Consider the following 13,391-nt stretch of genomic DNA (forward strand, 5'->3'; position numbering starts at 1 on the left):
AACATGTCAGAGATAGTTTTCAATCTACAGATTAGCTTCATATAAGGTGTCTGTTTTTTAAAAAAGGATAGAGCTCCCTATTTTAAACTATGTCATAAAGCATATAAAAGTATTCAAAGTTAAACTATTCAAATCTCAAAGAAGTGTCTCTTTGTTCATAACATGTTCATAGTAGCACTATTCACAACGGCCAAGAGGTGGAAGCAATCCAAGTGCTAACTGACAAATGAATGAGTAAACAAATGTGATATATACATACAATGGATTATTCAGCCTTAAAAAGGAAAAAAAATTCTGACACATGTTACAACATAAATGAACCTTGAGGATATTATGGTAAGTGGAATAAGCCAGACACAGAAAGACACACACTGTATGATTCACTTAAACGAAGTCTCTGGAGTAGTCAAAACCACAGGAGCAGAAAGCAAAATAGTGGTTGCCAAGGAAGGACTGAGGTAGAGAGAAATATGGAATTGTTTAATGGGTATAGTTTCAGTTTTGCAAGATGAAAAGTTCTGAAAGATTGGTTGAACAACAATATAAATATATTTAACACTACTGAACTGTATACACTTTGAAATGGTTAAGACAGTTAATTTTATGTTATACATTTTTTACCATAACAACAACAAAAAAATCAACCTGTTCAAATTATTCTAGGTTAGCTAAATATTCCTTACCTGAGAACGAATTTTGTATTTTCCGTTTTGCCAGCTCCTGATTCTCCAGATACAATGACAGACTGACTCATCTTGAGCACCTTCATGTCTCGAAAAGCCTTGTCGGCTATGGTCAAAAATAATACATTAATGATGAACAGTGTATTAAATACAAATTTACTAAATGATAGAAAGTTCATTCACTATCAAAGAGAACTTGCTCCTAAACTATAAATGTATGTTTGCAGTTAGTAAAATTTTTAAATAAAATCATTCAAAAGTATTTAAAACATCTCTAAAAGTATTTACTTTAAACATCTGGCTTATTATTCTGACACCTAAATAATATGAAATCTAAATAAATAACTCTTATGTTTGTACTAAAATGTCTCCATATTATGAGCTGTGGCTCAACTCTTCCCAATACCAGAGATTTGCAAAGATTAAAAAAAAAATGGTCACTATGCATAACTAACAAAATCCTCAGAAAAATTCAAGAAGCAACGAGCTATCAATTAAGGAATCTGAAAAAAAATAAAAACAAAAACCTGGCAACCAAAAATTCTGCTAGAGAAAATACATAATGACAAAATAATTGGAAAATAAATCTGTGTTGTTTCTATACTACTATCATTAAATTTAAACATCTTGTAGAACCTATCAACATTTCAGAAAGAGGCAAAATTAACTGCTATAAATTTTTTAGATTGCAATTATTTATACATATAATTTTTAATTATCTTCAATTTACTACAACAATTTAGGCTATAAAATGTCTTAAATTTGAAGACTATACAGATAAGTTGAGCACAATTTAATTCTGTTGAAAGTGGTCTCAAATTAAAATAATTTTAATTCAAAATTATGTTCTTATTGATTTAGTTGTATAAGACAACCATTTCTCATCTCAGACATGTGCTACCCATACCGATGAGGAAAACTTTACAAATGGCTTTTACTCTAAGGACCAAATGTAAATTACATGCAAGATATATTCATTCTTTTGACCAATTTATCAATCTGTTCCACCCACTTTGGTAGAATCATTGTAAATACTTTTTTAGCAGTAAACGAGTAAAAATAAAAGCCAATTTATTTACATTTTTTTTTTGTAACTGACAGAAAAACATACCAACACCCATGAAAGTATCTGATAATCAAATCAATCTGCTGTTGCACTGGACTTGGCTGACATATTCAGTCTGCCTAGCAGTACACAGTACACAAGTCAGCCAAATCTGGAAGTTTTTGAAGCCTGATTAGGCCAAAACACAGGCATGAAGTGAAAGCCCAAAGAGAAACAGACTGCACTAAACATCAGTACCAAAACATGTCATCATTTAGCTATGGGTTATGTCTAGATCCAAAGGGTTAGCTAACATCTCTGTACTTGCAGTTACCAGCTATGGGGGTGTGTGTGTCAAATAATTCCACCTCTCTGCTCCTCAGAGCTAGAGTGCTTTAAGATGAGAGAGCCTGAGAAAGGCAGACAGAGGCTGTCTTCCCACACAGATTCCCCAGAGATAGAAGCATATATCATTTTCAATCCTTTAAATTGTATAAAGCAAGATAAGGCCTTGAAGACATCTGCCCTTACAGCTTATATCTAGCGCAAGTAACACACTCTAACACACTCGCAAGTGGTGATCTGGGTAACAGCAGGAGGCCTGGGCCTCAAAGCTATAAAGAAGGACGCTTTTAAGATGGAGCTGATCATGCTGAGGAGTCAAAAAGAACCATTAGGCCAGCTTTTATTACATCCTACTTTCAACTGGCTGGATACACGTAAGAGGACACAATTATATAACAGAGATAATGTTGTACATACAACTGCCCCATGATTTGGCTGTAAAAGTATTCTTCCTCACCCTGTATAAAACATATGCTCCTAACAATGGTGATTCATTCAAAATACATATAGGCCCTCCAAAACATATATTCAATTCATGGCACCTTCTATTAATCCATAAGAAAAAATGAATAAATTTATAGAATATAAGGAAAAACAAAAATTAAGATGCAATTAGATTACTTACCAATTGCAAAGACATGAGGTGGCATTGTCCCAAGAGATTTTCCTTGATAAGACTTTATTGCTTCTGAAGAATATATTTTAGGTATGTCAAAGTATGGGTTCACTGCAATCAGGATGTTTGCAACATATGTCTAAACAGGAAAAACATAAACATAAAATTTTCCAATTACTATTTTCATTTAAAACTAAACAAGGCTCATTAGGAGAAAGAAAATACAGCAAATAAATACCTTTAATTCTAGCCCTAACCATTCCCTGATCTCTACACGACAAATACTTTTCTAACAATAAATATTTACAACTATCTTCTCATTCCATAGGCATCTCAAACTCAGAACACATAACAGGATTCTCTCTTGACCTCCTTTTGCCTCAAAGAAAACATTCTCCTCCCACATGCTCTCCCAGGTTTATGGCACACCACCAAGTCAGGACAGAGAGCTCAGTCTCTAAGCCTCTATCTATGTCAGTCAGCCTTCTTCTTCCTCTCAACAGATTCCACTTATGGAATCTCTTCTCCTAGTTCTATTCCTACAGCCCGATTTTTGGACATTCATATTCCTCACCTAATATTCACTCTGTTACTGAAGAGTTTAATGTCACTCACAAGACCCTCTAGGCCTATTCCTATCACTGAATACCAAGAATTGATTTAGCTACTGGTCTCTGATTTTGCAAAACATATGCTAACCATTGCCTAGAATATTGACAGGCTAAATGTTTAATGAGCAACTTAAGCTCTCTTTTAAATCTGGAATTTAACTGTGGCTTTAAAAGACCCAAAAAAATGCACCAATAAGACATAAAATTCCTTGCGGGTAGAAAGAAAGTTGTGGTTTAGCAATTAGTTGTGGTTTACTGACCAAATAGGGCACACAGGACCATATTTTTCCTTTTTCTGCTTTAGTTGTGGAAGGGAAATGATGCAGAAACCCTGAACTCTCAGACTACTAAACTAAAATTCAGTGAATGCTCCCAAAGATGTTTCCTGGAGTAGGGTAAAAAGTAAGAAATTCCAGATAATAATCTTTCTATGGAAGAGAAAAGGAAAGTAACAGAGATTTTAGGATTCGATGAAAATGTTAAAGTGAGTTAGCTATTGTTTTACTCAAATCTAAGGGAGAATAGTGATATAATTCTGGTTGGTGAGAAACACAAAAATATCCAATTTAAATTCTTATTCCAAATTGTTTCTGTTCTGTACATATATGATAGTAATAATAACCATATTTATGTAATGCTAATTTTTATAACTAAATGGCATAACTGGCTAAAAAAAAACTTAGCTTCAGTTAACTTTGAAAATACAGGTTCTCTAAACAGCAGGTGATGATGCCAAACAGCTGCCACCTAACAGGTCATCTGCTCAACTGCAGACATATCTTAGAAACAGAAGGGTCAAAAAAGCCAAGAATACCTCTAAAATTCTCCAGAATGACACAGACATTATACAAGAAAAACAAAAACTTAAGTTTCACAAAGATATTTTTTTCTATCAACCACGCAATTCAGCAAAGATGTGTAGGTCAACTAAACTCAATGTGGGGAAAAAAAACAATTTTTAAAAATACAATTAATACTGCATATAAACCTTCAGTTATTAATGGTCCCAGTCAGCAAATACAGTACCACTGCAGCACAGGAAGCAATAAAAGACCAATTAAAATCCCACAGGTGTTAAATCTTTGTATAAACATCCCAAATAAAAACAAAGTGTATCAATTTTTAAAAAGTATGATGCTGTAAAGATAATAAAAAGTGTCCAAACTTCAAGAAAAAGATTTAAAACAATAAAAATCTGCTGAAATAAGATTGTTCTACTACACCAAGTGATGTAAGACAAGTAAAGCAAAAATAGTGACCAGTTCTACTTGAAAGATGATGTTTTCTGGTTATATCCAAATCACCTTTTATTGACTTATTACATGTTAAACTTCCTTAACAAACTTTAAGCATCTGTATTATTTTGGTACCTAAAACAGCATTTAGCACACTTCAGATGCTCAGTATTAATTTGCTGGTTAAGTTTTGCTTCTAAATATATTTCTAATCAAGAATAGCCATATTTAAACCTAAGAACACTCTTTATTTACTTGATTTTGAAAAAAATTAAAGGAGGAAAGTAAAGACTTAATACCGTGCTATGTACAACCAAAAGATGGCAAGTGAACTCTTATGGAAAAGATTAGATTGGTTCTATTTCCCAGCTGTCACTACTTGGACAGATGGCAAAGACTAAAGGTAATTTAGTCAGAATTAAGTAAGTACAATTAGGCAAATTGATAGTGATATAAAATATTAAGACTGCCATTTGATCTAGGAGGTGTCAAAGAAACCATGTGTTTTCTTCGTTCAAAAATAATGAAGAGTCCCATCTTTATAACAGGAGAACTACTGCGGGGTAATTTATCTCCAGCCAACAAAGGAATCTACAACTAGGTCATATTAAAATAAAACCTCTAATGTGCCCACTGAGTAATTATAAGTAAAACATACTAGTTAGGTATTCATCTGAGTGAGCTGATGTAAACCATATTTACATTCAAAGCATTCTCCTTCATTTTTTAATATTCTGAATATTTAAGGTAAAGTATCTACTTAGGGTTTAATAAAATATTGCAACTATTTAAGTTCTATGATCAGCATTTCAGTGTTCTTGATATTTCCTCATGTACTGCTGTTAGTGTAACTTACATTTTTTTTGTCATCCAAGTTTTTAATTTAAATATATATTTCTTATAGGATGCCTTAAATTCTTTGCAGAACAATGTGGGAAGTGAATTAATTAAACAGATCTACAGACATATTCTAAAAATAATTCAAAACCCAAAATAATTAGTATTTTTTTACAATAAAAAAATAGACATTGTTAAGTCTGAAAGATATCAGATGATGCTCTGAAGTCATCATTTCATTTCATAAATACTCATTAAGTGCCTACTATGTACCATGCATGTTCTAAGCCCTAGAGTTAGAGCAGTAAATTAGAAAAAAAAAAATCTTATTTTCATTGAGCTCACTTTATTCAACAAACTCGATCAAGTATGATTTCCTGTTAGAAAACTTCCAGCTTGACAAAATCAAACAAAGCATGTAAAATAATTATCCCTGCAAAAACTTAAACCATAGGTAAAATACTTACATAAATTCTGTCTTTACTGTACCGAACCTTGATATTATGAAGGAGTGTGGCTTCATTTAAATACATTAGTGAACCTGAAACGTAAAATGTGTAAATCATTAGCTATTTGAAAGAAAAAAGTAAAATAAAACAACACTATCTTAATCTGAATCACTTTCGATAAAAGCTAAAATTCACCTGTTAGTATTAATTCCATCTTCTTAAAACCGTGGTACATGTAACCCAAGAGGCCAATTTAAAATATATCCAGCTTACAAATCTGATATTTATAAACAATGAATTTCCAACCAGGTAAGTACATCTAGTACCAGGTGAGTACACATTAATGAAAGCTGGTTAAAAAAGTCAAGCACAATTCAAAGGGAAAGTACTCCTTTAGATAGTGCTAATTTTACTACACTTTTGGCACAACAAAGTGATAACACTAATTCAATCTGACACTCAGAATTTTACAGAAAAAACACAAAAGATAAAATTTTAGAATGGGAAGGAACCAGCAGATCAGTCAGTGCCACACAACTGATAGGACGAAATAACAGTCCTGGAGAAATTAATCACTTGACCCTTGAACATATCAGAGGTTAGGAGCGCTGACCGCTGTTGTAATTGAAAATCCATGTATAACATATGTCAGCCCTCTGCATACTCAAATTCCCAACCAGACGTTGAAAATACATATTGTCTTAACCCAGAATATGCAGCATGTTGTCTTAACCCAGAAATCTTGTTTTTCTGATACATGTTCTACTAATATCTCAGAATACACTTATACATGTATACACACATATGTATATATACACACATACATACTCAGACATATCCTATTCTCTCAGCCTAATCTCTCCCAGCCCTCCAATCCTCTGAGCAACGCTTCTACATTTCCACCACATAGCACACAAAACCATTCTTCTTCCCAATTGCTTTATTCCTATTATTATTAGCACCACTATTTTTTCAGTCATCCAGACTGCAAACCTTTGTCAATACTTAGAATCATCTTTTCTCTGCCTCCTTGCTCTAAACCAGTTTCCAACTCTGTATACCACATAATAAAGTGTGTGGCACAGAACCAGACTTGTGGCAGGCTCTCAAAATTAGTATAATCTCAATCTCTAAAATGTCTCCAATTTCCACCACTCTAATCCCAGTTTAGGTCACATTATCTCTTTTGTAATCACAGTAGCCTCTTAATTGTTGCCTCACTCTCTCTCGTCCCTAATCCAGACCCCTCAGCACATTAACTAGAGACCTAATTACATCTCTCTCCTCAGAAAACATCAGTGGGTTTCCACAACTAACAAAGTCCACGTTCAAATCTGACATTCAAGGCCCTTATTAAACCTGCATTCAATGGACCTTTTCATATATTTTCCATAATTCCCTTTAATATGGTTTAATTTATGGGCAGACTAAAGTATGTATCAAACCCAAATATTACTCATGCACTGGGATCCATCTCTACATCTCTAGGTGTCAAAACTCTACCTATCCTTTAACGACATTTCAAAGATTATCTCACAAATGATACTTCCCCATTCTTACCACTACTACCACCGCTAGAAGTGCTTTCTTCTTTGTACTTTCTAAATAGTGCTTACCACAGACTACCAGTATTGAGATTATAACATTGTATATCTGGTTTTGGCTACTAAACTAGATCTTTGAGAACAGTATCCTGCCTGACTGATTTGCTTGCTTGACCCCTCACTGGAGTTATATATATGCCTACACTATATGTATGCCTAACATACAATTCAGTACCCAACCAATTCTGTCAAACAAGAGTCTCTTGCTATACCAAGCCCAAAGACAGCCTATGCTTGTAGTCATATAATGTATCTAATTCATTTTCTAAGAACACATGCTTCACTGTTTTCTAATGCCACTTATCGCAGAATAAAAGTGAGGGGTAGGTGGAGCCTCCTAACAGCTTTAAAGGCAGCTTTCCTTTGAATTGAGGAAAGATTTGGAGAAGGTAGGCAACAGAGGTGTATCCAATTTGGATTTTTGGTCACTGACCTTTCTATAGCCCTCCTCTTCTACTCTCGTCCCCCAGGAGCCTGGTCTTACCTAAAGCACACTCCGGGATCTCTCACCTTCCTCTGAACTACCTGGTTGTATGATATTTTCTCTGCTTCTTTTAAATAAGAATTCCTAATCCCACAATAGTTCCCCTGGAGAAGCTACTAATCATATAAACCTATACTAACATGTGAATGACTGCCTGCTCTCAGTTCTCACCTCCTTCCACATTCACTGCCCGCCTTCTCAGGGATATCTGTTAACGAAATAAATCTCTAACTGGTGAAGTATCTGCCAATGACAGTAAGAATATGGACAGGAGGGTCTTTCTCTTAAATCAGGCTATTCCATTTTCATGAAGACATGGAAAGGGAAAGACAAAAAGGAACATAATTATGACCCTCTGTTTACCAGAATGGGAAACAGTAGGTCCAATTGTCCATGCATCCCTAAAGGTATGATCTAGGGATGTTGACAAGCATCTCAAAAATGACTTCCTTCTCCACCTAATTCCTCTCCTAGTAGTCAGCTCTAGAATTACTTGGTTTGGTTACTTACATGCAACCCTTTATGTGAACTGTTTGCCCTTTAGGCCTAATTATTCATAGATTTAACTATACGCAATAGCAAAACTTTAAAAACAAGACATATAATAAAAGAATAACCATATTTTTTCCTTATAAACTCCCTAAAAAGCATTTTGGCATAATGAATATATATATATAGAAACTTTTGGTATGCTTGATATATGTGTATATATATACGTATATACATATATACATATATCAAGCATACCAAAAGTTTCTAATGAAGAGTGAGTATGACATATATACATATATACATATGTATATATGTATATATATACATATATCAAGCATACCAAAAGTTTCTAATGAAGAGTGAGTATGACATACCAAAAGTTTCTAATGAAGAGTGAGTATGACATTAAATTTAGGGAACTGACAAGGAAGTTATCTGAACATTTAAGGCCGTGCTTACTCATTACAGTGCTAGTTCACTGAAAGAAAAAAAGGAATCCACAAACAACTTCAACACAGTAGAAGTCAATCAATTCTATAGTTATATTGTCATAGAAGTCATTCTATTACTGATAAAGGGAATGAAACAGGCAACTTTTAGAAGTCTTTCCAATATACAGTCTATAATTTATTACTCTCAAATTCTAATGGTGATAATTCATGGAGAGTATTATGTCATGTAAGTAACAGTAGTTTCAAAATCAGCATGAAAAAATGCTATTATTTTATTACTGACTTCATATCCCTGAATTTTTCTCCTACTGTGGCATTAACACCCAAAAGTCAAGTAAAAAGGCAAAATTAACATACTAACCTCCATATATAAATCCCTTCAAATAGAAAACCTAGAGCTAAAACTTGGTAATAAATTTTGCTATATTATTAGGTCACTATCAAAAGACAACTCATGTCTTTCAATAGAACTTTTATCACATAGTTTAGAATGCTCCACAGACAACAAGCTTTTAATCATATTACCATTAAGATATAGAGAAGAGGTAAGGATTTTAGAAATATGGACATAAGACCCTAAAAAACAATGCCATGCCATTTGGCAGAGGACAGTGGTATAGTGGCAAGTCTCAGGCAAAAGAATAAATTATAGGACCACTTTAGCTGGAAAACCTACATCCTAAAGTCAACAACCAAAGCTGCATTAATGATGTGGTTTCAGAAAAAGGACTTCAAGTAGGGCTGGGCTACTGTATGATGAGGATAGTGAACATCCACACATTAGCACTGCTGCCATCTGACATCATCCAAGAAAACACCTGCAAAAGGCAGCAAATCTACACTGGACAATTAAAAGGCTGGACACGTGTAATATGAGACGAAATAATCAGAGGGAGAATGTTTTAAATTAATTTAAGAAATGGATTAAAAATAATTCAAAACCACTTGTTATGTTTAGCCACATGTGAATATATAAATAAAAAAACATTTACTTTAATATGTGAAAAGGATTAATTCCTAGTTCTGAATACATTAGCAAGTTATAACAAAAAAGAATATTCTCTCTTATTTTGGACATGGTAGAATCACATTCCTTTTTTTTTTTTTACTTTGTTCTGATGGCTATTCAGAGAAGTAGTATCCAATCAGACAAATTCTCCAGAAATTTTGGAAAGGAAAGGAGCTCCACATTTTTTCTCAAACTTTTATACCTAATAATAGCAGCTACCATTTATTAAAAGACAATTAGAGGTTAGGCACTGTGCCAAGCATTTTAAATATATCTCCAAACACACAACACAAATGTTATCACTCCTGTTTTATAGATGAAAAGCTCAAAGAGGAGGCACACAGCTTCCTAATAGCATAGCAAGAATCTGAACTTAGGTTCTCCCTCAGTCCAGAGTTCTCCCATTACTCTATTCCACATTACCTATTCACAGATGGGGATCTTACAGGCTTACTCAAATGTGAACACCAGAGAAAATCAACAAGGACAAAATATATTCCCTTCTCTTAACTTTTTTCTTTTAAATGAAGAGGTTTTTTAAAGATATCATTAATGAAATCCATGACAATTGGACATAATTCTGAATATTGCCAAATGAAAAATGTAATATTACTACTTTATCTTGAAAATGCAAGAATACATATGGCCTGTTCACTGGATAAAGTTTTCCCACTAAACACTCTAAGATAGTTATAAGTAAAATTAATGTTTCGTTTTAATAAAATGTTCTGAAATCAATTTTTCAATTAGTACTTATTACACATATTTTTAAAATGTGTTTCCTTAAACCAATGACATTAAATGGGCCCTCCTGTCTTCTAAATTATTGAACCACATATACTACTATAAATATCATCTAGTTCTAGATGAGGTTTAAAATAACTCCTTCAAAATCATTAACAAAAGATCTTTAGTTCAGGCTCCATTGTAGGTTATTACCATTCCCCACATTTACACAACTGAGAAAACACTAAAAGGACATTCAAGAGACTCTTTCACCAAAGTGCAAATGTGAGACAATAATGAATTTAGGGCTTCTGAGCTCCTCTATTCACATGAATCTTAATGTCAAAAGGCTACATTTCTTCTGAACCAGTACAGTGTACCTAGTAATATAACGACTAATTTATTTTTTGGAGGATCAGTTTCCTTCCCTGTGCTGAGAACTATTTTGTAGCATGATACTTACAGTTATCTTCCACATCTTTTTTACTGTCCTCTTCTGCAGGGAACACTTGGTTTATGAGAGCCAAAAATGTCTAACAAACGAAACAAGAGCTCATTAAACTAGAGGTTTATAAACAGTAAGAAAAATAAAGGAGCTTAACTGGTTGTGTTCAGTGTAATAATATCAACAATATGCTCTTAATTAAAATGTAATGCAATCCTATTATTTAACAAGTCACTAACCCAAAAACAGGATAATAACTTCACACAAAAACCATACACACTATTACTATGACCATGAAATCGATAATGGATATCAGTAAAAAACATACTTTAACACCCAGAGCAGGACAAAATGTGAAGTATGCTAATATTAAATTTATAGAAGTATACTATTTAACAACTTTTTAAAAATAAGAATTTTAATATTTATATATTGCAATTTTCTTTTTAAAAAGGAAAAATGACATTCAATCAATCAGATACACCAACGGAAGAGATTATGATTTAATTAAAGCTATCATTCGAGTAAAACACATTAGACATAAATTCTTGTGCCGATAATGTGCCAGAAATATAAACGGTATCTAAAACTATTTGGTCCATAAAATTATAGTTATGCATGAATATATTTTGTTATATCACTTAAATGTTATGGTAGAAATTCTAGAAGTAAGATTGTATCTTGTAAGGGAGAACGAATGATCTCAAACTACATCTAAAGAGAATTAAATTTTATCCATGTCATTCTAACAGTTATCTATAAATTTATACTTCTCACACGATTATAATTGGTTGACGTTTCCATTCGTGCCAAATAAAACTCTGAGGAAAAACTGTTCAATTATTTTAATGTTTGTACATCTATATATGTGTGTATATACATACACACGTATAAGACAAGGCTATGGCTATAGTTTACAGAGTAAATCCAGGCTGCTGGTACTACCTCAACTCAAAGTCACACCTAAATTTGAAAATTGTTATGCCTTAAATACAATGGAAGTTAATAATTTGGACCTCAGTACACATGTTCTTAATGTTATAAATGTGAAAAGGTTTATAGGATCCCAAAATTGGAAGAACATTCAATTATGGATAATCCATAATGTATACTAAATATATTAATGGTAATATAAAACAACCCACAAATTATTACAATGATTCTATAGGAAAATGCATTCAGAAATAATCGCCAATATCATAGACCTATGTGTCCACCCTCACAGCCGTGGCATTGGGGGTAAGGCTTCCCCAGACTCCAAGTGTTGGATATATCCTGTTAGGAGCCATGTGAAGTAAAAGAGGCTCCAGGAGGTCAGAAAATGGGAGAGAGTTGGAGGACAAAGAGAGGGTTAGAATGAGAAAGTTAAGAGAAGGGCTGGAGGCCAGTAAGAAGTCCTAAAAGGAAGTTTCTCTCCTTCTTCATCCCCCAAATTCTTCCTCCCTTCACCATCTACTCAATGAGAAGAAGAAAATTTGTCTCATTAAGGCAATCGTATTCTCTTGGAGGAGGCTTTCTCTCCTGTCAAGAGAAGGTCACATAACAAAGCACCATGATCATCAGCAGTAAACATCTACCACACATCAAACACACTGCCATCAAGTGCCAGTGACGAAATAGACCTAAAATAGTCCCTGCACATGAGAAGATTATAGTCTAGTAGTGAAAGGGAGAGAAATGTAAACAAATATCTCCAATAAAGTATTATAGGACGCTAAGAATTTATACCGCTCCTCGAAGAGAATAATCGACAGTAAATTCTATTGTATAGGAAGAGAAAAAGGGAGGGATTGGATATTTGTAAGAAATATTCATAAAGGAAGTGACCTCAATCAGAGTCTTGAGAGATAACTAAGTATTGGCTAAACAAAGGGCTATGGCGAGTGGCATTCCAGGCAAAAGAGAGTAGTGTGAACACCGAAACAAAGCACCCAACATCACCTAGTTCATAGTGAGAGCTTGATAAACACTATGGAGGGGAAGGATGGAAGATAAAGAAAAGAAAAGAAAGAAACAGATACATGAGAATAAGCATATAGCAAGCGTATGAGGGGGCAGTTGGGCAATTGTTGGTTGACAAAAGATAAGACTAGAAAAGTAGACAGGGAAAAGAAAATGTTGACCCTCAAATGTGGTGCATTTAGCCTGAAGGCCAGTCTACTGCAAATATGGAACATAAAATCAATTTAGAGATTCAAGACAGCATTTTTAACAGAATGAAAAATATTAGAAAATGTCAGAATGCACTGAAGAAGGGCCTGGTCGGGACCCCCGTGGTAGAGACTCAGTGTCCCAAGCCTCACTTTTCCTTGCCCTATAAGCTTAACAATAGATTGTCCCTTGCAGGTTGACCCAGAG

At 33.8% G+C, this 13,391-nt stretch overlaps 1 protein-coding gene across 5 annotated transcripts in view; it reads right to left on the bottom strand.

The window, feature by feature from the left end:
* MYO6 (myosin VI) overlaps positions 1-13,391 on the bottom strand; it is a 139,385-nt gene that overhangs the window by 66,372 nt on the left and 59,622 nt on the right. For all 5 annotated transcript variants that reach the window (XM_006926371.2, XM_015600455.1, XM_025042704.1 and 2 more), the window contains exons 3-6: positions 11,052-11,121; positions 5,840-5,913; positions 2,699-2,828; positions 684-789 (exon numbers count right to left, since the gene is read on the bottom strand). In XM_006926371.2, coding sequence (XP_006926433.1) covers positions 684-789; positions 2,699-2,828; positions 5,840-5,913; positions 11,052-11,121 — 380 coding nt within the window. The remainder of the gene's footprint in view (positions 1-683; positions 790-2,698; positions 2,829-5,839; positions 5,914-11,051; positions 11,122-13,391) is intronic.

This window comes from Pteropus alecto, unplaced genomic scaffold (assembly GCF_000325575.1).
Source record: "Pteropus alecto unplaced genomic scaffold, ASM32557v1 scaffold7, whole genome shotgun sequence".
Taxonomy (NCBI): Eukaryota; Metazoa; Chordata; class Mammalia; order Chiroptera; family Pteropodidae; genus Pteropus; species Pteropus alecto.